Here is a 26,325-nt window from a genome sequence, read left to right as displayed (position 1 = left end):
CATGTGATCTCCAACACGCAGGAGGATGGCGTGCATTAAGCCACCATCCTTCTTGGTAACTACTACATTGTGTTCTCGGCTCACCCTCGCTCACTCGCCCTCGCACCCACAGTAAAGGGCACACAATGTTATTGCAGTTAAGCTTTTGTACCGAACTTCTCGCCGATGGCAAACATTGCCTGGAGTGTCCATACCATTGTTACTGCAATAATAAAATGGAGACAAAGGTTACATGCAGCAATGGCTTATTAGTACGAAGGTTGGTCAGGGTGCATACTATGTTATCTCCAAATTTACAGATTTTTCCTAGTTTTCCTTAACTACTTTTATGAATTGGCAGTCCACCTTGGAAGTTCGGGTGCAAGGAAAAATTTGTGGTTTATAGCTTGCCAAGCTACCATTCCTGCCCATAATTTCCAAACAAGTACCACGAGTAAGGTATAAGTCAGCTCAAACGCACTAACATATTTGACTCAATCATGTGTTTAACAATATTGCAAGCATCCAGTCGAGCTAACAAACACAAAACCAGTAAACAATACTATTATTTGCAGATTGCGTAGGTTCAGTTGAAAACTCTGCTTCCTCCTGGCGTACCTCTAGCTTCACAATAAACAGTGTGATCCCAATTTTCCCCCTATTCAAAAAGCAACCAGGACGAAAAACAGGATGAAAATTCCTTGTCTGCCCTCCAAGTTTTCCGTACTGACAAATCCCCTCAGCATTCCAGGTTTTCCGTGATAGTAGACACTCTGCAGGTGGACAGTGGGCTCCACGTACATCTGGTGTGCACTGGTATACCACCACTGCAATGACTTCTTTCCCCTCCCCATGAAAGCTAGCAAGGCAGCCCCATACACTTCCACTATGATCAATCTCCCTATGCCTATCTGCGCATTGGTACTGCTTGGTGGCACTGTTTCAAGCGCTATATATATATATATATATATATATATATATATAAAGAGTATCCACTGCAGGCAAGAACTGCTTGCCTTTTGCAAACACTTTATTTTTCCTGTAGCTTTCATCCCCCTTTACCCTTTCTTTCTACTTTTACGCAGAAACTTTTACGCCGTTCCTGCATCTTTAAAACTGACGCTCTACAAAACACTTGTTCGATCAAAATTAGAATATGCCTCGGCCATCTGGGATCCCCCTCAAGTATCACTAACCCTCTCCCTCGAAGCCATTCAGAACCGCGCATCCCGCTTTATTCTATCTAATTACTTTCGTCGTGCTAGCGCAACACTCATGAAGCAAACCCTTAACATACCGGAACTTTCGGTACGTCGTGCATACAGTCACCTCTGCCTTTTCCACAAGATTTACCACAACCCGGTATTAAAAGAAAAACTTCTTACACCTCCTTCCTACTTTTCATCCCACAGCGATCACCTTCATAAAGTTTTCGCGCCATCTTGTCACACGAATGCATACTATTACTCTTTTTTACCTCGCGCCTGCAATGACTGGAACCACCTCCCCGCATCGGTCGCTACTATTATAGACTCATCGAGGTTCAAGGCTGCTGTTCTCCATGCCATCTAACAAATATTTTATTCATTGATCTGCATTCTTTTTCTGTGTATATGTACCACTCCTTTCTGTAGCGCCTACGGGCCTTGAAAGTATTTAAAATAAAATAAATAAATAAATAAAGATCAGTCGGCCTAGTCGGCCTGACTGAAAGATGGCACCAAAAATTGCTGACGGCACAAAGAGTAAAAACACATCACAAAATCCTTGAATTAACGTCAAATTTCTCAGGGAGGTTCCTTTAAACAAAGTAAATTATTCGCTTTGCAAAAAAAATTTCGGTCTACATGGCAAGGGAATTGAACCCGGGTCTGTGCGACGCAAGATGAGCACAGTTCCCCGACACCACGGCAGCTCTATGGTTCTCATTGACTTAAGGTGTGCCTAGTGTGTGCATCATTGCAGCCAATGGGGAGGAGGTGGCGCCATGTCATGTGTGTATAAAATAAAAAGAATTAATGTCCAATTGAACAGTACTGAGCGGTCCTCAGAGATATGAACTCCTCGCGGGCAAGAGAGTGCATTGTGATTTGGCCTCACCGAGGTGCAGTTGGAACGCAGGCAAGAGCTTACGCAGACAAGGAACACATGAAAAAAGACACTTCACCAAAGGGACTATGATGCTTTCACATTCCCGCACGTAAGCCGTAAGCAGTCTTAGGTGTCTCTGCCGAATTTATGTATGTCCTGTACAATAAACATTACTAAAAATACACAGCAGCAGAATATACTGGTTCCGGAATGTTTCTTAAGAGTTTTGTTGCTTAAACAAGTGCGGACTCCATGTAGCAAACAACCGACGGGGATTAGACCCGGACGTCAGACTCGTTCGTCATCATGGCAGCAACTGCGAAAGAAGCGCCCTTGGCCACCGCTCGTGCTCAGCGCACCTTCTTTATTTGCAACACACTCCAGCGGCCGACTGAACTCCTACAGTACAGGAACAAAATCAACTATCTTGAACCTAGTGTACTTGGAAAATGCCAAGGCATTTCAGAAAATTGCCGGATATAAATCATTGCTGTCAAATAAATCATTAAAAAAAACTTACTTGAACTTCTTAAAAAGGTACACATCTGAACCTTTTTCTCTAACACCAATTCAAAAATATTCAGTCTTGCAGGAAAGCTGCTATCAGAAATGTCTTGAGATCTATGCAACATACCCGAGACATCATTACTTTCATTAGTGATACGAATTTTCAAAGTGTTACTTCTGTGTATACAGTTGCACTTACATATGCAGCACCTGCAAGGTTTAGCAAGGGTTTCCACCTATTCTATTCCTATCTGACATATCATTCTTTTACAGGGTGCATTTAAATGATTGCTGTGAACAATTTAATTTGCTCACTTGTTCTTGACAGATGCCCCTTTTAACAAAACTTTTAACAAAACTGACACACACTATTTTGTAGTGCACCTAAGACTAAGAGAAACATTTCCTGTCACTCAGCACCGAGCAAGCAAAGAAGAATGAGTCCACACAGTAATGGTGCTATGCACATCACTGCTTCATCAGCTACTCAAAGCTCGCCCAGCAATCGCTACTACAAGCAGCTAAATGAAAAATAGACTGCATCCCCTTGCACCCCAAGAGCGAGAAAGGGGCCAAGTTGTTTGTCAATATACAGCTGAACATTTATTTGATGCCAAGTGGAACATGATGTATGACACAAACTGACAGGGTGAGTTCCTTCTGGCACCCTAGAAGAAATCTGATGCACTGGGCCGTTTTTGGGGGAACAATTGATTAGCATTAGACTGAAACACATCAGACATCCTGACACGCCTCTTTGCAGACAACGTGACAGCAGTGCTAGATGGGAGTGAGAGCCGTGCCTTGAGTACGCCCTGCGCTGGCTTCTTAGACGCATCAAATGGTATCTCAGGGCTGTTCTTCAATGTCTCAAAATACTCCCTTGGATCTGCGCAAAATAATAAGAATGCAGTGTCAGTGCAAAGAAGGAATTAGAAAGTTCCATGTTTAGCACAGAGGAAACTTAATTATGGATACATAGCTTCAGCGATGTGCTGCATTTTATCACTTAAAGGCCAACTCCAATGAAATTTTCGACCATGTAGAAAGCTCAGCTTCAGGTAATTTAGACATGTGTTCGCCTCTGTACATAATCTTACGCTTGAAATAAAGGTCTATGCATCACAAAGAGCTCGTGAAAATCGCCGTTTTTCATACCAAAAGTGAAAAAAAAAAAACACCGTTATTGTTCGCTGGAAGTGACGTACAGTGAAGAATGTGGCGAACCAGTGCCCACGCTGTCTGCTTTCCCAACGCCTCCTTGAGAGCAGGCTAGGGCTTTTCTTGTATTACTCCATTCCGGTGTATCTGCGAAACAGGTCCCGCACGTCTGCACAACCACAACAATCTTTTAATGCAAAATATTCTCCAAATCCAGCCAGTTTTCTCTATCTGGTTGTCTACATTCAACAGTGTGGCCTTGATGCATTCTACCTCCGCCCACAGAAGAGCGCATTGGGGTGGCCCAGCTAAAGGTGCAGTATAGTACGGCTTAATGTGGACGCAATCCATCCGTGGCGCAGTTACGCTAAATCAGCGAACATTGGATGCTCTGCAGTCTAGTGTGGCTGTCACGATAATAGAAGAAGTCCCATTGCACGCCAGAGCAGCTCGAACAGTGTGCATTGCGGGCTAGCTTGGCTGACCAGCAACATGCTGTTCGGGCTCACTAAAGCAAGCGTGTTGTGTTTGAGCCTTCAACAAGCAAAGAAGCAGTCGCTTGCCGCACAGTTGTCCGTTAGCACTGCAGCAACAACTGACCGCCACACTGCTGTGGGTCACGCTTAAAGTGCAAGGTAAAATTTCAGCGATCTTAGCCTCTCCGGCATGGTGTATCCGACTTCACCAGCCGCTGTCTGGCACGCTGGACTTGTCGACTGGTTAGATAACTACTGCCATCTGCAGTAAAGGATGATAAATAGCTGCGGCTTGGCGCGGCCCGGCTAGAGGGGCTCGGTGCTAAGTGTGCGCAAACTCACGGCCAGACAGGCTGGACTGCTGCCATGATAAAGATTTGCCTATTTTGGTCTGGCGGCATTGCATTCCTGCACAGCTTGCCACCGCATCAACACCATGGCCGCCACGTTGCATTCCCCTTTGTGACAAGTGCAGCATGCGGTTTCTGCTCATTTCTGACGCAGTGTCAGAAAAGATTTCGTTTGTCTACTTCGATGTGTCCGCTGTAGAGACGCACAAAATATCTTGAAGATGATACACTACCGGAAATGATCGCTCGATAATATCACCCTTGAATACAGCTTACCTTTGAACATTACCTTTGGTTTTCGTGCGCCATCGTGGCATATATATATATATATATATATAGTACTTATAGTCAACCTGAGAAAGCATGTGCCAAGCAGATCTTGACGGATAAGTGAATGCGCTGTTGAAATGTAACTTGTACAGCTTCATCAACTGCAGTTTACATGCTGTGTGCACATTGGCTAGTCCACGTCACACTTGCCTGCTGCGCAGTGGTGCAGGCTTTCGCTCTGAAAGCTGGGACAGGAAAGATGTGTTCGGCCTTCCTCTGCTCAGCATTGCTTACTGCACAGCCATTGCTCATGTTCGAGCACGTATTTGAGCACCTGACGGCCAAGCAACGCATCGGCATTCTTGCAACAGCTCAAATAACGAGTGCAACAGAGAGAATGCACATGACGCACGCCAAGAGATAAGCCCATCAACTCACAAATGAGCGAGCCTTTTCCAAGATTACTTTGAGAGTATACGCTCGGCATTTATGGTCAATTGAGCCCAAGTGAAATTTCGTTGCAGTTGGCCTTTAAGTGTGGGTATGGATTTTTATACAGTGAAATCATGCATCACAGAGCCCACGACACCCTATTTTTGAAGTTGAAGTACATACTGCATGTTCAACCATAGGCTTGCCACACCAAGCTGGCAAAAATTGAGCACACTCAACGTTGTTAAAATTTGTATTTGAATATTTTTTATATCTCAGTTATAATGTACAGCAGTCTGGTAACACTAAAGGATGACGAAATTAAATTGCACCACCTGCAAAGTAACAAACAAAGTAACCTCTAAGTATCGGAAGCTGATTTCTCAAAGGTCATGCTTTCTTATCTGCAGGTGCTGGAAATAACTACAAAAGCCGGAAGCATGTCAGGGTTGCCATGGATGGTTTTGTATTTGCATGTACATTTTGACTGTTAGCCCGAGATAGTTTTCAGGTATTCTTTGATGTGTGCCGTTTTTATCGCACTCGCAATTTGCAGGCACGTCCTTGCAGTGTCGTTGGGTGCCACAGCGTGCAAAGCAAGTCGTCCAATGAGGTTTCAGACTGTTCGGAAGCACACAACACCACCGCGGCCCTGCAAATTCTGACGTCATACAATTCATGCCAAACTGGCGGTCACTGTTGGTGTGAGGGGCTTAGAAATAGAAATTTCAAAGTGAAATTCCTCTTGTCTGCGCTCGCTGCAGAGCATGCAGGCACAAGTGGTACAAATGTGCCTTGGCTTGCCACGGTTTTTTGTGTGTAACCTATCGTCCTTTGCACTCTCGGTTACAATGACAAACTGAGAATAGTTGTACGACAGTGTCAGGGTCCCTTTAAGGGAACGTGTGCAGAAGGGTGAGCTCAGGAGTGCACTAAAGAGACATTAACCCTTTGAAGGTTTTAGCCGTACATGTACGGCGGCGGTTTTCTGTCCAGCAAGGTCTTAGCCGTACGGGTACGGTTCCGACCCTTCGTTTGAAATTTTGCGCCATAATGACGATGCGTGCTCACCGAGAGGTGCTGCCACCTCTTAGAAGCGTTTGAAATTTGTGCTACCTTCTTGGGGAGACAAACAGGACTTATTGCTAGCTTCAGCGCGTCGCTCAGACTGCGGTAACGCCCCTTTGGCGGTTTCGGTTTCGCCGCGTGATCGCAACGGAGGCGCGCGAAACGTCATTTTCTTTGTCGGCACTCTCTTGCAGGGTGGTGGAAGTTGATTTCTACTTTGATTGGCGCTGCTCTTAGTTTGTTTATCAGTGCCGTTTGCGAGGTATTCTCGCTCTCATTGGTAACGCGCTTTCGCGGTTTCGGTTGCGCCGCGTGATCGCAATGGAGGAGCGCGAAACGTGGTTTTTCTCTTTGTCGGCACGCTCTCGCAGGGGCAGCGGAAGTTGATTTCTATCTTAATTGGCACTGCTCTTAGCTTGTTTATCACCAACGTCTTAGTTTGTTTATCACCGCCGCTCACGAGGTATTCTCGGTCTCTGCGGAAACGCGCTTACGCGGGAGGGTGCATCAGACCTCTGCCCAAGCCAGCCGCACGCAGAGATGTCATGTGTGCGCCAATACAACTCCTCGCTCCAAGAGAACAGACACGCATTTTAGGCGTGCAGACTGCGATAAGGCGCTGTACGTAGACCCGTGTTTCAAGGAGTACCACGCTCGGAAATACTATTGAACATTTTGCAGTTCTGAGTGATGCCGACACCAAAATACTGTTCCTAATTATTTTTTAGTATTTTTTCCCGACTTTATACATTTTGTACATTCAAGATCCACAATAAAGTAATTTGACCACCTGGGAAGGTTTTTTTCAAAATAATTCGACCCTCAAAGGGTTAAGGAGAGCAACAGTACGCTAACCTAAACTGGTAGAATTTACAATCAAATCTCTATTCATATTTCATCAGTAGAAAAAGGTTGGTTATCAGAGAAGATGCAGTTTACATTTTCCAATGTTGCACCCGTACTTCAGCACCAGTGACATCAAGACGACATCACTGACTTCAGTCTTTTCACATGTCTAGGCCAATTCTATAAATGAAAACTTTCCATAATTTGCCAGGTTAAACATCTGCTTGCTCTCGAATATCATGTACAGTTGTCTTTTGTAACTAAACAGTTAAAAGTGAGCAGATGCCCCCGAAACATCTGACACCACAAGAATTAAGCTGGTGCATTAATTGCAAAGGAGCATCACGCCCCACACTTTTGTTTTTCCATTCTTTGTACCAAGTTCTCGCTCAGGCTAAGAACAATCCATTAACAATTCCAGAAGTGTTACCCATCAATCTATGTCAACTATTTCTTTTTGGCGCTCCTGTAAAAAATATTTACCTCATTTTACATGCACAGTGGACTCTCTTTAAACGGAACCTCAAGGAACCAGGAAAACTCGTTTTGTTCATCAGCAGTTCCATTTACTGAGAGACAAAGCTAAATACAATTCCATGAATACAAGACCAACCAACCATGAGGATGGGGTTCCGTTCAAGAGGCAGTTCCGTTTAAGCGATTTCCATTTATAGAGATTCCGCAGTATGACCAGCACCAAAATTTGAGATATTTAATCATGAGCTAAAGATACAGGTTACGGCATCATACACAAAGCCACATAACCAGAAAACCAGCTGCTGGTGACATAGGCTGATGCTTTAAGTTTTCGTTGCTGCTCCGATTCCAAAGCTCCACCCTGTCAGGAAACTCTCAAGCGCTGCCTATTCTCGTCTAGAGCCCCAGCATCATCCTTGCACTGCTCCAAGGACTCTTGTGTACTAGATACAAATCAACATTACAGAAATTTCTTTCACTCAAAGAGAGTGAATCTTTAGTGGCACATATGCATCATTATTCATGTTGCAGGATAAGAATCACAGTTTATTTCACATTTCATTCACACATTTCACAGTTTATTGGCGATATTTGATAGCTCACTACACCATACTGATTGGTTTCAGCCGAAACAAGGTTCAGTTGATCAAACTGCAGCATCCTATGCACTGGATGCCCCTTGCTTGAACATTGCTTCGTCAAGCCTCTGGCGCATTTCTCATTCTATGCTTGTGGCAGAGTGTACAACAGCGGTGTAAATGAGGTGTAGTGTAAATGAGGTCTCATACATCAACTTCACCTTGCGAAGCGGCTTTGTCGAACCTTTGTTGCATCGTCATGACACCTTTAAGCCACAGGCAGTGCTGACAAAGCTGCATCGCACCTCTATTTTTGAGCAGCAGTGATAGCACCAACAAATGGAAAGGCAGAACAATACTGCTTACACAATTTTGCTCTGTATTGATGAAGCTTTGAACATTGCCTTTTGTGGTTATTTGCATGGATGTCTCATTTCTTTTTGCGAGAGTTGTAGTTAGATAGGGGGCACTGACTACAAGCAGGGCAGGTTATGACAGGAAAAATATGGTACAGGAAAAATATGGTAAAGACAAGCAGACACAGACCACAGTATTAAAATTAAAAGAAAACAAACATCTTGTTTGTTTTCTTTTGATGTTTTAATTCTGTGGTTGATGCCCCACTTTATTATGAACAACTTCGATCAGACAAGTTTTCGTCAAAACCTCGATTTCAGAAAAAATGTGCTCTCAAGAAAAAAAATAATTAAAAATAAATAAAAGTAGCACAGTGAATGTTCCGAAAGAGAGAGTCCTTGGTTTAGCTGAATTTGAACCATATTATTGTAACCTGAGCACATGAAAAAGGATAACCGGGTATGTTTCCCACAATGAGTGTAACTGCATGGTAAATTAATAAAATACTATCTCAAGAGACACTCACCTTGTGCTTTGTTTTTCGATAATGCGAAGATCACTTTCTTTTCTTCCTGAGGAATTGAAGACAGCTTTACAGGTGGTGTTGAAAATTTTGTAAGCTGAAAGCAGTGTTTAGAGATCAGTGTCTAACAACAGCAGACATACAATCTCATTGCTTGGCACTCCTGCATGCTCATCATCATCAGCCTGGTTACGCCCACTGCAGGGCAAAGGCCTCTCCCATACTTCTCCAACTACCCCGGTCACGTGCCAATTGTGGCCATTGTGGCCAATTGCTGCATGCTCAGTACCCTAGAAAACTTACCACAAATTGTGAAGTATATCAGTTACATTCGAAATGGTGCACTGGACCAAGGGCTGTGATAACACATCTTCTTGCCACTTAAATTAAGGCAAAATGAACAATGATCTGCTACATATTTATTACAAGTGTCGTGCTACTCCAAGCAAAGGACATAAAAGAGGAAAAAATAAAGGAATAAAGAAATAGAACCATCAAAATACCTTGAATGTCTCAGGTTTTCTTGCAGTAAAGCACTTGCGAAGGGCAGGTACCGCTGGGCTGCTCGCTTTAGGGGTGCAGGGCAACTTTGCGACTGGTGTGTTGTCACTTGATGCCTTCGCTTCTGTGCCATCTAGCGATGCTGACAGGGTTGATGTGAACATTCCTTTGCTAGATGCCTGCAGACCTTTCAGCAGCGCTACTGAACCACTATTATTCTGTACAGGTGTATGAGGCGACTTCACTGCTCTAAGGTGGTTCTTCAGTGGCGAATGAGCTGCCTTCGTTACTCCAATGCTGTTTTTTCCAGGTGAGTGGGCTCCCGTCGATGCTCCCTTGTTACCTTGTAATGGTGAGATTGTTTGCCTGATCGTTCCTCTACTGGCTTGTAGTGTTGTAGGAGGCGATATTGAACTGCCTACTTTGGCCTCACCTGCGACCACAATTTTGTGACTTTTGAATGATGTATCAGGTGATTTTTCAGTTTTTGTGATGACACGTTCATTTGGTGTAGATGCTGAGCTGTTTTGTTGTAGCAGTGACGAATGAGGCAACTTTGTTGACTCTGTTGTCTTGTCAGCGCAGGTTGCCAGACTCACAGGTGTAACTGGCGCGTCTGACTGCTTAGCTTTGTTGGCACTTGAAGGGAGTGGTGTCACTTGCCAACCTCTAGTAAGCACAGAAGGTCCTCGCTCCTTCTTCTCCTTCCTTGCTTGCCGCTGCCGAAGCAGCTTCTCGACCTTCCTCTGCTGCTTTCCTTCCAGACAAACAAGGGCAGGGTCTTCAGTTGATGATTCTCTGTTCAAAATAGGCTTTGAAACCTGCTGCTGCAGTATGACACCCATGCTGCCTGCCTTTTCCTTTGCACTTAGCAACTTTTTTTGTGGCGTTTTTCCCAGTATCGGCCGGTTGGCCTTCTTGGCAGTGAAGAGACCCTTCTTTTCTTCTACAATGGGAACTTTTCCAACAGAGTTTGAGCCTTTCTGAAATTCTCTTTCTGTCACACTTGTATCCTTATCGAAGCCATTCAATTTCCTTGTTTTCTGCACTATCCCAGCTGCATCGCCGACTGAACTGCATTTGGGCTTTTTAGGCTTCCGTCTTCGTTGTTTCTTCTTGGGAGGCACACCATCTTCAGCTCCATCAAAAGCACCTTCAGCCTTTGGGACTTTTTCAGCTTTTTGAGAAAGCGCTACACAACGCTTTCGTTTTTTGCTTGCAGCTTTTACATCAAAAACTTTATCTTCAGAATCTTCAAGATCACTTAATGTATCTGTTGTCTCCTCATCAGACAGGGCTTGTACTTTTTTTCTCAGTTGCTTTGCCTTCGATTGCTTTTTATTTTGAGCTGTTCCATTTCCCAACCCCTCATCCTCTTCAGAGTCACCATCGCCACTGACAATGTACTCATATGCACCACTGGTGGTGTCAAAGCCAAATTTAGGTTTTACCTTCTGCTTCTTCTCTTTGAGCTTGAGCACTTCGTCACGGTCCTCCTCTAGCTCTTCCTCAAGTTCTTCCTCCAGCTTGTTAGCAGCAGCCTCGATTTCATCCTCTGTGATGGGCTCCTCAACACCAGGTTCCACCACTTTAGGCCTAACCAAACCTTCCTCGAGAACAGCACGGAACCTAATGTAGAACAGGGCGTGTTAGGAGGGATATACAGATGTGACACTACAGAGAATCAAGCAAGTACAGCATAGAGAAAGAAGTGAACACAAAGTAACAATGAAAGAAACAAACCCTAATCAAGCTCGACAGTTGAATGAGCAAAAACAAAAAGGAAAAAAAATTAACATATAGGCTTGTCTTAAATGATGAAACCATGGAGCATACAGTAGTGAACTCTGCAGCTCTGCATTAATAAACAGCAATAAAACAACCCAGTCCATTGCAGCCTGTTAAAAAACTAGGGTGACACACACTTGAAGCCAACGGCTGCACTGTGTGGCATCACCTGCTATGCAAAAGGACTCCCAGATATGAACAACTGTTATAGCTATGAGGCTATCTCTTATGCATTAGGCACAATCTTCTGCAACGTAATGAAAAACTTCCATAATCCTGTGAAATCAGGAATTGGGAGCTAAAGTGCCCTACTCCAGCATGCTACAACAATGCTATTGTTGCCATAGCTTCTCACATACAATTGCAAAGTATTTTTCCCGATACTTATGAACAGCTTAGACTGTGCAAAATTCATTAAAGAATTCAGCTGGCAGCAAACGTCTAAAATTTAATGTTCTTTCTAGGCTGTATACGCTTGCAGGCAGTGCAGCGGGCAACTGAAAACAGCAATATTTGTTATCGACTATTAGAGAACACACACACACACAAAAAGTTGCAGTTTGGCTCGAAAGGCGAAGCATCAATTGCGATAGTAAATTATCATACAGCTATAAGAAGTACGACAGTAAGCAGTTTTATTGGTTGTATAAACTTGTAAACATTCACTTACTAAAATTAAGAAGCATGGTATCACACATGGACAGGCAAACATAAACATGTCTCACTCGGCAAGCGCGAGCACTCGCTGCCAAAATTCTGGCGTGAGGAAGAGCAGCAGCAGCAGCAGCAGCGAGCTAATTTATGTTCATGCCATCTCTCGCTTCAATGCGAACTAAGTGGTGAGAACACAGCGCACATGAAGCTACGAGCCCTCGGCGCACAAAGACTCTCTACTCAACGCAGATCACTTTCAAGATAAAGCCTGCGTGGTTGTGCACGGTCACGCCATATGCAGCCACCCCCGAGAAGAAACCCCCTCCCCCCCTCCCTCGATCCCTTGCATGCAGTGGAAGATTGTATGCTTCCTCGCCGCCTGCCTCCCTTGCATGGGAAATAACAAGCCACTATCCTCGGCTCACCCTCAGTTGCTTTCATTCGCATCTACAGCATACAGAGCATGGCCATGGTGTTACCATATCACGGCAACGTCAACGGCGAAGATTTGACTGGAGTGTCCATATAATTGCTATTGCAACAAAATATACAGCAGAATTCGAGAAAACGGCACGGTACTGATCTCAGATCTGATATCAGCCTAATAAATTACATTCACACACTGAAGTTGATCAAGTTAGTTCCATAAACAACAAACATAGTTTTCTCTTCATCCCTTCAGGATGAATAGAAAGCAAAAAAAGGATAAAATTGCTCTAAGAGCAATTTTATCACAGCCCACATGCTGGTATCAAACCTGCTGGCTATGTCGCAATGCTGTTGCCGAGCAGCTTACAGTTGAAAGAACAATCAGAATGTGTGCATGGTAGTGAAAGGCACCTCTCAAATGAAGAAGCAGGTCTTGGGCTACGGTCTCATTGTGGCGTTCACCGCTGCGAGTGCTAATCAGCCACAAGATTACAAGCACTGCAGCTTCTACGCTGCTTTTGTGAACGATAGAAACAGGATTTGCTGATTCATTCAGTAAATGAACATGTTGATGCAGTAGCATATGTTTATTGTTATTTTGGCACCCTCTAAAATTCGACATTTGTTTAATTCAAAAATTGTTTTTTTCAGTCCCGTGAAAGCTGAATGATTGAGGTTTTACTGTACAAACAGGTTTTGCAATTACCCTCTGCCAGAGTGCCACCACCAACTGAAGCTACAAATGCCACAAAGAAAACGTGGTCTCTGAACCACAGTAAGATTTATCCCAGTGAAACTGTAGAATTAGGTTGCAGCAAATATGGTTGAGAATGAACAACAGTACACATGCACAGGCTTCTTTTGCAGGCGTAGAACCTTCTCTGTCAACGAGCAAAGCCACAACTAGCTGGGAAAGTGGTGGCTATACATAGCGGTGAAACGACCAGCCTCTGAGTCTATCGAGCAAGAAACCGAGCACCCAGAAGCCACGCCAAACACCCCAGGAAGGCAAAAAAAAAAAAAAAATTAGCAGAGTACCATTTTTGGCTAGTTGGCCCATAGATTTAAGAAGGATGTGTGGCACAAGGTCAAAATCAACAGCAGAAGTAAGCGGAGGAGATGGAAAAAGCGACAATCCTTCTTCAGGCAAATAAAGTCTCGCCTAAAGAAACTGTCATAATATATTTTGTTGCCGTCAGCTTACAGCACAGTATGTGAGCAAAAAGAATACTGCCATGAACATTACAAAATCACAAAAATCGAGAAGGTACTCACTTTTTCACCATTCTGGTGATCAGGGCACGGTTGAATGGCTTCAATGTGGTGGCTTTGAGCATGTCGAAAAGCCTGTCTGCAATAACGCTGTAATCAAACTGCAGAAAAAGAAAAACAGAGCAGAGTTATAGCGAAGCTTTATTACGTAGAAACAAAGAGTTAGACAAAGAGCACCACCTTGCTGAGCTACTAAACTTCTCAGTTAAGTTTCCTATACCCTAGACGGCTTGCAAGGGACACTTAAGCCTGGTTGATGGTTGATACTGCTGTAATGTTGTTGATATAGTTTTATTATTTAACATGAAGCGCGAGGCAGAAAGAAATAATGGGTTGGAGATGTGCAAAAATAAAAGTGCAAGCAAATCCTCTGCATCAGCCAGGAGGAGCTGTTCGACCCAGCCCCTCTGCTTATTTATCGTATCTTCCCGTTCTCTGCGTTTATTCAATCAGCATGGAAGCACCGACTGCGAAGACACGCCGAGTCCACCATGATGCCACATTTAAGCGGAAAGTTATCATGTGCGCGGAGACGGACGGAAATCGGGCCGCATCACGGGCGTTCTGAGTTCCCGAAACTTGCTTGCACGACTGGCCCAAACAGAAGGAGAATGTTTTTGTCAGCAAAGCAACAAGGAAAAGTTTCAGTGGACCAAAGCAAGGCCGCTTTGCTGAAATAGAAAAGCTGCTTGCGGAATACGTGCAAGAGCAAGGAGCGGCACAGCGACCTGTGATGACCAATCTGCTCAAAGTACGGGCGATGCAGTTAGCCCTACAGAAAGGGCTAATGCGGAGTGACTTCAAATGCGGAGTGACTTCAAAGCAAGCAGGTGCTGGCTATCAAATTTTATGAAAAGAAAAGGCTTTTCTCTTCGAAGGCGGACAGGGATATGCCAAAAATTGCCCGAAGAATATGAAAAATTTCACAGTTTTTAGCGGTACATTTTGAAGTTGCGCCATAGAAACAGCTACCACTTCAGACAGACTGGAAATGCCGATCAGATGCCACTCTACTTTGACATGCCTGCCACCACAACCGTTGAAAAGAAGGGGGTGAAGCAAGTGCGCATTTTGTCTTGCGGCCACGAGAAAGCCAGAGTCACCGCAATGCTTTGTTGCACTGCGGATGGGCACAAGCTGCCCCTGTATCTTATCATCAGACGAAAGACGCTCCCGAAAGGAATCGTGTTTCCGAGTGGCGTGATTGTGCGCGCAAATGAAAAAGTATGGATGACCACGGACTTGGTCGCTGACTGGATTGATAACGTTTGGCGGAAGAGACGCGGCGGCAGTTTGGGTCTGCGTGGGATGCTTGTGCTCAATGCGTTCAGGTGCCACCTTGACCAGCGCATCAAGAACAAGCTGGCTGCATGCAACACCGACCTTGTCGTGATACCCGGCGGCATGACATCGCAGTGCCAGCTGCTCAATGTTTGAACAAGCCAGTGAAAGATAGAATTCGGGCGCTCTACACCGAATGGTTTATCGTTGGCTGCCATGAATTCACGCCCACCAATAAAAAGAAGCGTGCTTTGCTGCAGGTATTTGCTAGATGGGTGAAAAATGCCTGGTGCATGATCCAGTCTGCCATAGTTAACAAGGCTTTTAAAAAGTGCGGGATTTTGAATGCCATGGATGGCACCGAGGATGAAATGCTTTGGTCTGTTGATAGCGATAAGGAGTTGTCTGACAGCGACGAGTGATATCTATTGCCCCACGCGACTCAAACCAGCGAAGCAAAAATCTTCGCGGCAAGGTACGCCACTTCCATATACGGTTTTATTCATCGCAACTTTAGTGTATTGGATATAAATCTGTTTCTTCCAAATGAGAGAAAATAGTATCTCTATATGAAAGCATGAGGTGCGAAGTATTGTACTTTTTTTTTTTTTTTTTTTTGTCATGGAAAACGGGTGCGCATTACGATCGAGGGCGCCTTAGAATTTAGTAAATGCGGTAGTCACAACATAACCACCCTGACTGTTAAACCTAATCAGTGCCGCTTTGCCAAGTGTTGGCCACTGAAGTTACAGTTTTCTAACTTTTGTAACAAGCCAACGAAAACCTAATCGCAGCGGCTGTACAGCCTGCAAGGCTTCTGGAAAACCAGGAAACCATGACTCTAACAAAAGCAAGAATTATGAGGGATAACAGGATGGTGCTATTTTACGACTCACAGGAATGGCAGGAAGGTCTTGGCAGGACTCTCCTTTCTCAAGCACCCTTCCGTGCTCGTCATACATGTCCTCCTCCTCCGTCTCATCATCTCCTGCAGAGTCAGCATCCCCTGCAGTCCCATTGCTGCTTTTGAGTTTCACAGTGCTGGGATCCACACCCAGCTCAGCAGCTTCCCGATCCAAGTCCAACAGCAGGAAAAAGATGTTCTTCCGCACCGCATCCAGGAGGGTTCGACTGCACACATGACAGAAAGAAGAAAAAAAGGGTTACCTGACCAATCAATAAAATCAAAAATGCTCAACAAATGTTTTTCAGCAGCTATGGGATCATACTGCTGAGCAAGGAGTGGCAGATTATATTTATGAAAGGAGCTGCAATGGCAATGGCAGTGCTATGCAAAGATGTTCTTGTACTGTGGTGCTACGTGGCATTCAGTGAGCGGCGAGTGTTAGTATTGCAATCAGTATACCTCGCACCCCGTCATGCCCATATAGTACCAAAACCACAAGCCAGTCATGGGCGTACAGAGTCTTCTAAGCCACACTTGAACCCAATCATTGTTGACATGTGCAGCGTGTTCCTTATATTCTTTTACTTTTTCTTTCTTTGTTAAATGTATGTAAGGAGGTATAGGCACCTTGTGGCAGCACCTGAAGCTCCTCTAGAAACAGCTGAATGGAGACTCGCAAGGCACAAAGTCCAGCGAGCAGTTCCACAAGGGCAACTGTGCTTAGTCCATTGTTCAGCAATCGTGTTGTGGCTGAGCTGTTGCCCATTTTGTCCCACTTTCTACAATTTTCCCTTTATGCAGGTAGTGTATATGGCTATCAGGTACTACAATAAAACCTCGTTAAACCATACCCATTTCAACAGTAGTTTCGTTTTAAAAGTAGTAAAGTCAAATCCACGACTCAGCGGCCATTTAACATAATGCATTTTGTATCCGCATACATTGTACCAGCTTATTGCGAACATATCAGCTAACACGTAGTGTTTCCACTTTTTCCTGGGCAATCATGGCGGTAGGTCGGCCCAGCAGAACAACTAACCTTAGATCATAACAGCCTCCAAGCACAAATGCAGAGCACGCTTGGAAGGGTAAAGCCACATAAACATCAAAATCATTTCGGTGTCATGCCAGAGAGCGTTGTGGCCTGTGTTATGGCGTCGTACAAGCTAGGACTTGCATCATGCCGAAGCTTGCAAAAAACCTGGGTGCTATGCATAGAAGAAAACTTGAACATTGTTTGTGATATCGAACGTGGCACAAAGAAGTTGGCACTGGCATGTGAGAGGAATCTACTGTTGACTACAGTGCGTGGCATTTGGAATGCGAAGGAGAAGTTGTTTGGCAATGCTTCTGTGACTGCAAAAAGATGTCAGCTACGAGGTTCAACTTTTCACCATCGTCGCCTCTGCTATGTAAAAGTGTCGCCTAATGGAAGTGATGAGGGCAACACGGAAAGCGAAAGCACAGGCAATTCAAGTTTGACAGTGGCAGAGGCCCGACAGTGGCAGAAGCTGCGCATTATGTCAGCCTCAAGCGGGTGTTTGCTGAGAAGAGGGAGCTGGTGGAAACGCTGGCTCGCAGCATGAGTCTGACGCTGCTATCTTCGGTGCTAGGCTGCCGCGGTATCAAACGAAAATAACAGACTTTTGTCGAACAAAGTGAATAAATACTGCATGTTTTTCGCCCTTTTATCGCACTCTCTCCGAGTTCTGTTTTGGCAGGTAAGTGGGTGATGTCAAGCTATTTCGGTTAGGCAGTACAGTTAAACATCAATATAACAAAGTAGCTAAAATCGGCAATTTGCTTCGTTATATCAAATTTTTGTTGCATTGAAATTCAACCTTTTATGCAAATAAGCACAGTCGCCGATTGATTTTTCTTACATGGAAAGGGGCCGCAGAATTTTCCAAATTATCGAACAATCAAAAGAAGCAAATCTGAATGAGAAAACAACTTATTTTGATAAATTTGGGAATCGGGGACGAATGATACGGTTTCAAGCCACATCGACGGTATCTTCACATAGACAGTACAAATTAAGCGAAGCCAGCCACGATTCCACATGCCCTCCGCCCCCGTGGCTGATAGCGCACCTGCACTGGGTCGACGCTATCATGAAAAGCACCTGCAGCGGGAAGCAAATCCTTTGTTCCTCACTTTAGCAGGCCACCGAAATTCGAAATTACACAACCTATAATACAATATGCGCTCTCTTTGCACGTGAGGCAGATTACCTCTAAAGCAGGAGGCGCGGTTGCGTATGCGCTCAGCCACGCTTACAACCATCTGCAGCAACGGCTGATATGCGCGCCAGGAATCGCGACGTGTACCAACTTACGCCCTTCCCCCTCCTCTGCCCCTCGCGTGCACTTGATCGCTTTATCGCGAGCTCGCTCCCCTGCCCCTCTTTCCCTCAGCTCGGAAGGAGAGGAGGCACTCGTACGTGGTGAAGCCGCCGTCTTTCTTTCTCACCCTCGCACACTTTCACTAGCACCTTATCGCACTTGGACTTTATGCTCAACATGATGCGGCTGCAGTAGCTTTTGTCGCGCTGTGCACAATTTGACAGCTGGATTTGGAAACAGCTGCTTGTAATTCAATCATTTGACCATCTGCGTCAGCGGAAGTTTCCATTTATTGTCTCGGCATTCCTTTCCTGCGGAAGCGAAATTTCGTTACATTGAAATCGCATACAAACACATCTCATTATATTGAGGTTCTAATTACATGGTGTTCAAGAGGTCATGAAACACAATCAATGACCTTGAGAGACGTGGCGTAGTAGAGCTTTCACTCTAAAATTGTGTCTAAGGTACTGTCACCCTCCCGAGCCCCTTCCCTCCCCTCCGCCAAAAAAAATGCTGCAAAGCAGTAGCAGCTTGAGCTTGACTTACTCATTTGAGTGCATCAGAATGTCGAAGAAAGGTTGCAGGAAAAGTATGGCTTGTTCTGGTGTCAACTGTAAGCGGAAAAAAACTTTAAAATTTCACAAGGATCATAACATTACTTTGCGCAGAGAGAAGTTTCATGCATTGAAGACAGAGCAACATTTCAGTACACTAAGATGATGCTAAATGGGATGAAACAACCGTTTTCATCAGAGCAGTCATAAAGCATAAAGATTATCTGCACTGTTTGCAAATATGCTTCTTTAGGCACACATCAAGAAATGTATTTTCATTTCTACACTTTGCCTACATTGTTGCAAACAAAAGTTGCCCTAGGACGAGAAGAAGGTGCTGCGCCACTCAACATTAAAGCTGTTCACCCTGATAATGATAAATAATCATTACTGACAGAAGGATAATTATTTTCACAAGTAACGTGAACCTTTGACATGATAGCTGGCAAAATACTATAAGCGCAGCAAGCCTTAGACTGTTTCACGCAGTGTTCATTAGAGCGAACATTTGCAGGTGTGACCGAACAATCTTCCTTCAAGAAGTAAAAGAAGTGCGAGTTGTATTCGTTTGTTGATGTTGCACCTCCAAGTGGTGAAGTAGAAAGAATTGTCTTGATTGGTCTCAACTAAAACAAGCCTTTAGCTTCTTTCTGCTGGACTTGTTCAGTTTATCTCTAACTTATTTTTAGGCTACTCTATTATTAGGCCTCACTCTACCCTTGAAGAAAGCAAGGGTAGAGTGAGGTATAATCCTACACTGCCAATCCGTTGGTCATCAGTTCAAATCCTTGCAGGGCAATCAGACCTTTTCTTTTTTTGTAATTTTATTGCGAAGAATTTTAGGATTCCAATGACGACATCAGCGGGCATTAAAACGACTACGGAAGTGAGCCCATAGCAGCTATAGCCGTAAAGAACATTTGCAGGGAGTAGAACAAATCTAATGTAATCTTGCAGGCAGCATGAAGCTTTCTTGAGCAAATGATCACAACAAAGCCTCTACATAACCATCTTTCCCAACACAACCAAAACATCATTGACACTAATAGCAAAAATGGAGAAAGAAAGTTAAGCAAGCCCCAAAGAAGGCTAATGATATTCCATAACAGCAATGCTACAAACATTCTCCAAGAGCTCTAACCCTACAAAACTGAAAAGGAACCAATTCCAACAGTACATGCGGCCCATTTTGAGATTATGGCTTTTCTGACATGGAAGGGGCCACAAAAATGCACAAAAGCAACCATGCAGTCAGAAAACATTGATTTCGATGAAAAAATCTACTTTGTTCTGTTTAACAATGCCAGCAGTACACAAAGTCCATTTAACAACATTTGCTCAGTTCTGCAGTTCAGCAAAAGACTGTCTCCTTGAAATTCGCTGATGGTCAAGCAAACCAATGTGTTCTACATTTGCCCAGCACTTGCCCCAACGTGTTTGGAATCGTCACAAAGCTGAGATTTGGAGATATCAATTGTGTAAGGCCAACATTGACCATGTGATGTTGGCTAATTCGGTTGCATTCAGCCAGTCCAGCTTAGAGCTTTCGGCTTGAATGCAAGTTTTCGCCATTCCATGTCAGAGTGTACAAGCTTTACAGGCACACACTGTAGCTGCCAGCTGACAACACATGAGCCCGGAAACAGCTCCTACGGCCATCAGTCTAGACCGTGCACATGGCTTCAGGCCCAAATGGCAATGACGACTGCTGGTATGAATGCCACCGCCACCATGCTGGCTGGAGATATACTTTCATCATGGCCACAGCCTAGGCTGCTAGGTCTAATGAGCGCTGCTTCATTGAGACTCCACTGTTCCCAACCACAAAGATTTTTTTAAGGGTGGTCCACCAGGCAAAAATGTCTGGCTTGCTGGTCGTTGAAAACCATCCTGCAACCTGTATGCAACCTGCTCATGCATACACAACTGAACATGCCGTTTTATTTACAACACCTTCTAATGTCAGCCTAACTGGGCACTTCCTTGAGCCTCCACAAGCCAATCTCTTCTTAGCAGCTATACACCGTTTTACTGTGGGTGCCACCATATTGCTACGCAGTGGCGCCATCTATGGGCAGTCGGCATGCTTGGGCAAGCGCACCGTTTCGCATGGCAGATATACGTTCGGCGATAGTTTCTGGTGTTTGTTTTCACGCTCGCACGGTCTATTTAGCATGGCGTGCACCTTCTATGCGCTAAACGTTTCTGTGAGGCGTACTTAAGTGGTTTAAGCAGGTATGGTCGAACTTTTTGCAAGCATTGATGTGGACGGAGCACGCAGCGCTATGTGTGCGTGCATGTATTTGAGCCTACAATCAGCCTCGGAGATCAATTGTGTATTTCTGAATGTTGCATTCACTAATGTGACCTTATTGCAGTATTATCCTCTAGTTCTAAGCTGCGGCTTAAGAGAAATGAAACATACGCAACAATCGTAACAGCATGATTACCGTTCTGCTACGAAAGGAGCTGTGGAGTTATACTTTGACAAGTGTTCAAACTGTTTGCTGCAGGTTACATTGCGTGACTACTTGGTATGATGGATGAGGTTTCTGCCCACAAATAAAATAGTTTTGGCTAGTAATAGCAGCATACCTTATAGTCACAGCTCACTGCCTCAACTGTCCGGAGATAAGGGCAGGTGCAGAACACATTCTGTACTCTCATGTAACACTGCCATTACCTCTCCTTATTTTCCTTACCCTTCCCCTCCTTCCTGGAGTGCTTGGCTTCACTCGGACTCGGAGGATGAACAACGGGCCTTAGCGGGGCAAGCGCTCTACTTTACTGGGCCTTAGTGTTGGCCTTAAATAGTTTTTCCTCCTCCTCCTCCTTATAGTCTGAATTAAGCTTGTCCAGCAAAGAGACCATTTACGAACTGCACGAGCATCCTAAGCAGTGGTAGGTGTCGGATTACAGATATCCTTGTTCTATATAGCGCACGGTCCAAGCGTATGGCATCAGCGGTTATATATCTATAAACGTTGCGCGGCATGACTATGTGAGGTCGTATTGCAGCGTTAGCCCGTTTTCTCTTGCTTCTTCTAGAATGAGGATGATAACCAAATTCTTTTTCGGTTGTGTTCGTTCCGTTCTCTACGACGCACTCACACGTGTTACAGAACTATCGTCCTCAAAAATAGCCATCACATTCTTTTTATGTGATCCCTTTCATATATTATGGCTGCATACAGGCCAACAAGGCAAAGCCAATGCACACAGCTTATATATGTATCATGCTGTTTCACCAACCGCAGTGATCACTGTGTTGAGCAGCGCCATCGGCCTCATGCAGGAAGCCTAGTGTAGACATACAATAATTTCAAGCCTACTAGACTTGTAAAGTGTGAGAATGATGCCGGTGTATCACAAATATTTGATAGCGCCTGCCGTTTAAGACGTTTCGTGGTTGCCATAGGTTGGCCATGCATGAGCATGCGCTGTTATGTTTTATGTTTTACTCCCTACGCCAAGCGATCAGACAGTGAGCTGATTTACCATTTAATGCTGGTACATAATACAGAGACACCAGTTTTCTTTGTTGAATTAAAACACATAAAAGCAAAATAGTTCACAACACACACACTCCCCTCGACTGATAATGCGCGCACACCGCGGCAGATAAAACACGCTACATTTTTGCGCCTCGAAGACATATTTCCGCTTAGTGTAGTTACCGATGCACTGAAAGGCTTCCCTGACGACCTTATATGAACGGATATGGCTTAAATTTCACAAAGTACGATCTAAAACATTCCAAAATTGTTCTGCAGCACGTGATAGCAATACTTTCAAGCAGCGCAGCGCCGGATCGCTAAAGCCAGAGAGGAGGAAAAGCTCGCCACGAATGCTATCCTCCTTGCCCGATGAAAAGGTCTATGCAGCAGTCGGAAGCTGAGAAATAATGTTGCCAATAAATGCTAGGGTATGGGCAACAACTCTAATGGCAGCAACTTTGTTCACCATGTTTGTGGCATTGCAAGACAGATTCTGTCTCAAATCGATCAAGACATGGTATGGCACCCACTATTTGTTGTTGACACTGGTCCTAGGAAGTAGTTGCAAAGCACTGCTCTGCGATTAACTCAGTTTAATGTGGTAAGCAACTGCAACGAGCATAGATCCCTGAATTTCCACTCTCACATTTGTTGGCTTCCTCAAAAATTAACCAGATTCCATGCATCGCTGGAATTGATGCTGTGCGAAACATTTTGCAGCTAGCTGGCTGCGAAGCATTACTGACGGTTCTGTGAAATGTTTCCAAATGGCCTGCATGACCATGTAGGGCAAGCAAATCGCGTGTTTAATGACAACGGCAAGGTGATGGCATGATGACGAAGACAATGATGGCATGGCTGATTTATTGTATTTTGGCCAAGAAACATTACAACCTGTTCCATTACAATCTAGGCCCATCCTGAAGGCAGTGCAATGTCCCATAACATCTCAGTGCAGCTGCAATGAGGGAAAAATGGGGCAACTGGCACTCTCTTGCTTGAAGGAACTAATTGTTGCTATGCTACACTTGAGTAGACCGTATCAAAGCGCTAGCTTGCCCATAGGAAGCAGTGTGGTAAGGTTATTACGCTCGTGAGCTAAGAACAAACAAGGCTCACAGTAGCCTGCCTACGTGCCCGGTAAAAGGTTAAGAATGCTTCATACTGAAAGACAAAACTGGCAAACTTTCTCACCTCTCCACCATGCATTCTGGCAAGCTCCTGGAGGAACACGTCAACCACATGCAACCTGAAGCCAAGGGGAATTACTTCGCTGTTTGGGCACAGGGCTGTTATCTTAAGAGTGTTGCAGAAGGCAGTGATGTTTTCATCATTCCATGTGTCTCCGTAGGCAAAGGCAACGCCTTGACGGAAGCATCGCCGCACCAGCTGGGCATAAATGAAAGCAAAAATACAACATGAAAGCTTTGATCCTTCTAGGAGAGGGTGAACAGGGAGCACACTGATACACTAGTAAGCTAACTGAATAAGTCCCAAGTAATGTGGCTATTTAAAATAGGCAATTAAGATAACTGGGCTAGTGGGTGCATGTTTTAAGGGTGAGACAAAATTAAGCATGCCACAGTAAAAGGAAACAGACAAAACAGACACAAAGTAGTACTCTGTCTTGTTTCAATTCATCTGGTGTCTTTTCTTGCACTGAATTGTGCTTCAGCTTTCTAAATATTCCCAGAAACCCTACACCCATCTGCACTCTCAATTAGCCAGTTTCAGTTGGAAAGGCATGAATGATTTGCTTGCGGTGCATTAAAAACCAAATAGTCCTTGAATAGACAGAACAGAACTTGTCGAAGAAACTTCGCAGAAATAATTCTTTGCGACTGTACCACAGCATTGTCTTTTTCCTGAAAAGACTTCAATTAAAATGACATTTACAGATGCATATGGATACACTGTGTTGACAGGGGAATACCTTGTAAGCATTGAAGTCAACCGCAACAATTTTTACTGAAGTTTGGAAATGCATTTGATGTTAAAATACACTATTTCAGAATTACTTAGCAGCAAAAAGTACTTGAATGCATTCAGCAGAAGAGTAGTTTGGCTACAACCCTTTCACTTTCATTCCTATGTGGTAGACTTGAGCAGACGACAGTCAGATTGTTACGGAAATATGTCATTATTATCACAACTCAAAACAGTGAATCTCGCTTAATTCAGTCTGCTTAATAAACAGCATCAAACCATATGCACAGTAACGGTAGGAAGAAGCCCCACTTTATGATCCGCTCTTCCTGGTTGGTGCCAGCTATTAGCCAATAGCAGCCGTCCATAGTAATTTTGCATATGATGACAAATGCAAGGTGCCGGCAGCTTCAAAATGGATAAGGAGAAAAAAGCTTTGTTTGAAAAGAGTGTGTTTGAGAAAAATGTGACTTCGCGCTCCGCTTGTGAGCTCCTGCACCGTTCATGACTGCAAAATTTGGCTGAAATACTCACAGAAGTGTATGCTGGAAGTGGACTGTATTTTTTTCACCAAGCTCGAGGGTTGGTTCAGGACACCTTTAAGGGCAAACTCTAACAACTACATGTAAGCAACAGAATACACAAATTTAAAATTGTTCATGTACCTTCTGATCACATTGACACCGCTTCATGTGTTTCAGCTGCCTCTATCTTGCATTGAATTGGTGGGTTACACCACATGGCAGGTTGTCACAACATCTTCGAATGTTTCAAGTAATTTGCTATACTTTCAACATGACAATACGGTAAATATTTCTTTAATGGCAGTTGCATCAATTGTTTGCCTATCAAAAAGTTAGTTACAACTTGACACTTCATTTACTGATATCTAATACCCTGGTCACGCGGGGTATTAGATATTGCGATCGAGCTCGACCGGGATCGTAGTACTCAATCGTGATAGGTTCCTTTGCACAAGCTGCGAAAGGGAGCCAATCGCAACCAAGAAATTCGATCTTAATCGGGCTCGGTTGCTACCGAAAAAGCAGTGTGACACCTGTATAAAATAGCGAATAGCTGTTCTTGCATCACGGACGTTGAGAATTACTTCTATGTTGAAAGCCCTGCTGCAAACAACGGCTGCACCAGCCACCAAATGTGACAAGCAGTTGAAATTGCTTTATGCCTGTCATTTTACTTCTGACAGACAGCGATGTCTGCCAGCCCATCCAAGCAGGTCTTTACATATTCAAGTCATAACCGACGATGCGAAAACGTATCTGTCATCACTACAGCCTCACAGGGAAAAATAACAAAACCACCAATAACACGTCATTTTGATGTAGCTTACCATCATGAACTTCTCCAGGCGAAACCTGTCGATAGCAAACCATTCGCGAGCCATGGTCTTGAAGAACGCTTCCAGGAACAGCAAGGACTGGTCCCGACGGGCGAAGCAATGCACCAGGCCAGCTATGCTGTTCGCCAGCTCTTGCTGTGAACACAACACAGTGAGAACATAACGCAATAAACACCAAGACATGCACCTGTAGAAGAGTTCCTTTGCAAGCTGCAAGTAAAAAAGCAGTGCGTTAAATTTACCTGAACAAACGGCTTGTCGGACATCCACATGCAGAAGAACAAGCCCTTCCAAAGCTTCATTAATGCCTCTTCGGTGAATTCTAAAGAGGCGAGAAAAGACCTTTGTAGCGCAACTTACCGCTGGAGATGTGGCAAGTGGCAGAATTAACCGCAAACATTTTACACAGAATTCCAGCACTACGACTTCTTACCCATGCCTTGGCGGCCAGATTTTGCGCGTATCCATCTCGTCAACTTTCGTAGTGCCCGGTCTCTCGTAACTTTCTCGTTCGCTGCCAAGTGATGAGCGAAATGAACTTCCTGAGACACCGGCATTTCACGAAACTACATTAAGCATGTGCACGTCACAACCACGCAAAAATTTACAACTTTTCACGCACTGTGCGCTGCCATGTGCGTACAAACAAAACCTAAATAAAACAGAAAAGTGCTTACGTCGATGTCACTTCGA

General features: G+C 44.3%; 1 protein-coding gene across 6 annotated transcripts; it reads right to left on the bottom strand.

Moving 5' to 3' along the window:
* Nucleotides 1-3,154: 3,154 nt before the first annotated feature.
* On the bottom strand, nucleotides 3,155-26,299 carry Nnp-1 (Ribosomal RNA processing protein 1 homolog Nnp-1). 6 transcript variants are annotated; one of them, XM_075692776.1, is made up of 11 exons: nucleotides 26,066-26,299; nucleotides 25,875-25,954; nucleotides 25,624-25,767; nucleotides 23,541-23,735; nucleotides 18,842-18,906; nucleotides 15,937-16,171; nucleotides 13,763-13,860; nucleotides 9,619-11,245; nucleotides 9,119-9,164; nucleotides 3,786-3,885; nucleotides 3,303-3,466 (listed from the first exon to the last, which is right to left on the bottom strand). In XM_075692776.1, the coding sequence occupies exons 1-11, from the start codon at nucleotides 26,187-26,189 to the stop codon at nucleotides 3,448-3,450; spliced, it is 2,733 nt and encodes a 910-aa protein (XP_075548891.1). In that variant the 5' UTR covers nucleotides 26,190-26,299; the 3' UTR covers nucleotides 3,303-3,447. The 6 variants fall into 6 exon arrangements, 4 of the variants coding, with proteins under 4 accessions (XP_075548887.1, XP_075548888.1, XP_075548891.1 ...); XM_075692775.1 differs by having other exon boundaries at nucleotides 9,119-9,212; nucleotides 26,066-26,298; XR_012828479.1 differs by having other exon boundaries at nucleotides 3,328-3,466; nucleotides 3,786-3,907.
* Between the last annotated feature and the right edge of the window lie 26 nt (nucleotides 26,300-26,325).

Source organism: Dermacentor variabilis, chromosome 5, assembly GCF_050947875.1.
Source record: "Dermacentor variabilis isolate Ectoservices chromosome 5, ASM5094787v1, whole genome shotgun sequence".
Lineage (NCBI taxonomy): Eukaryota > Metazoa > Arthropoda > Arachnida > Ixodida > Ixodidae > Dermacentor > Dermacentor variabilis.
Note: the sequence above shows the minus strand (reverse complement) of the source record. Positions and strands in the feature narration are given on the sequence as shown.

Bases quoted from the DNA above. Each gene is read 5' to 3' on its own strand.
- Nnp-1 (XM_075692772.1), bottom strand. From the start codon at position 26,189: ATGCCGGTGTCTCAGGAAGTTCATTTCGCTCATCACTTGGCAGCGAAC. The intron at 18,907-23,540 runs GTGAGAAAGTTT...TTCCGCTTACAG, and splicing joins CCAGAATGCATGGTGGAGAG to TTGACACCAGAACAAGCCAT. The intron at 11,246-13,762 runs GTGAGTACCTTC...GTTCTACATTAG, and splicing joins ATCACCAGAATGGTGAAAAA to GTTCCGTGCTGTTCTCGAGG.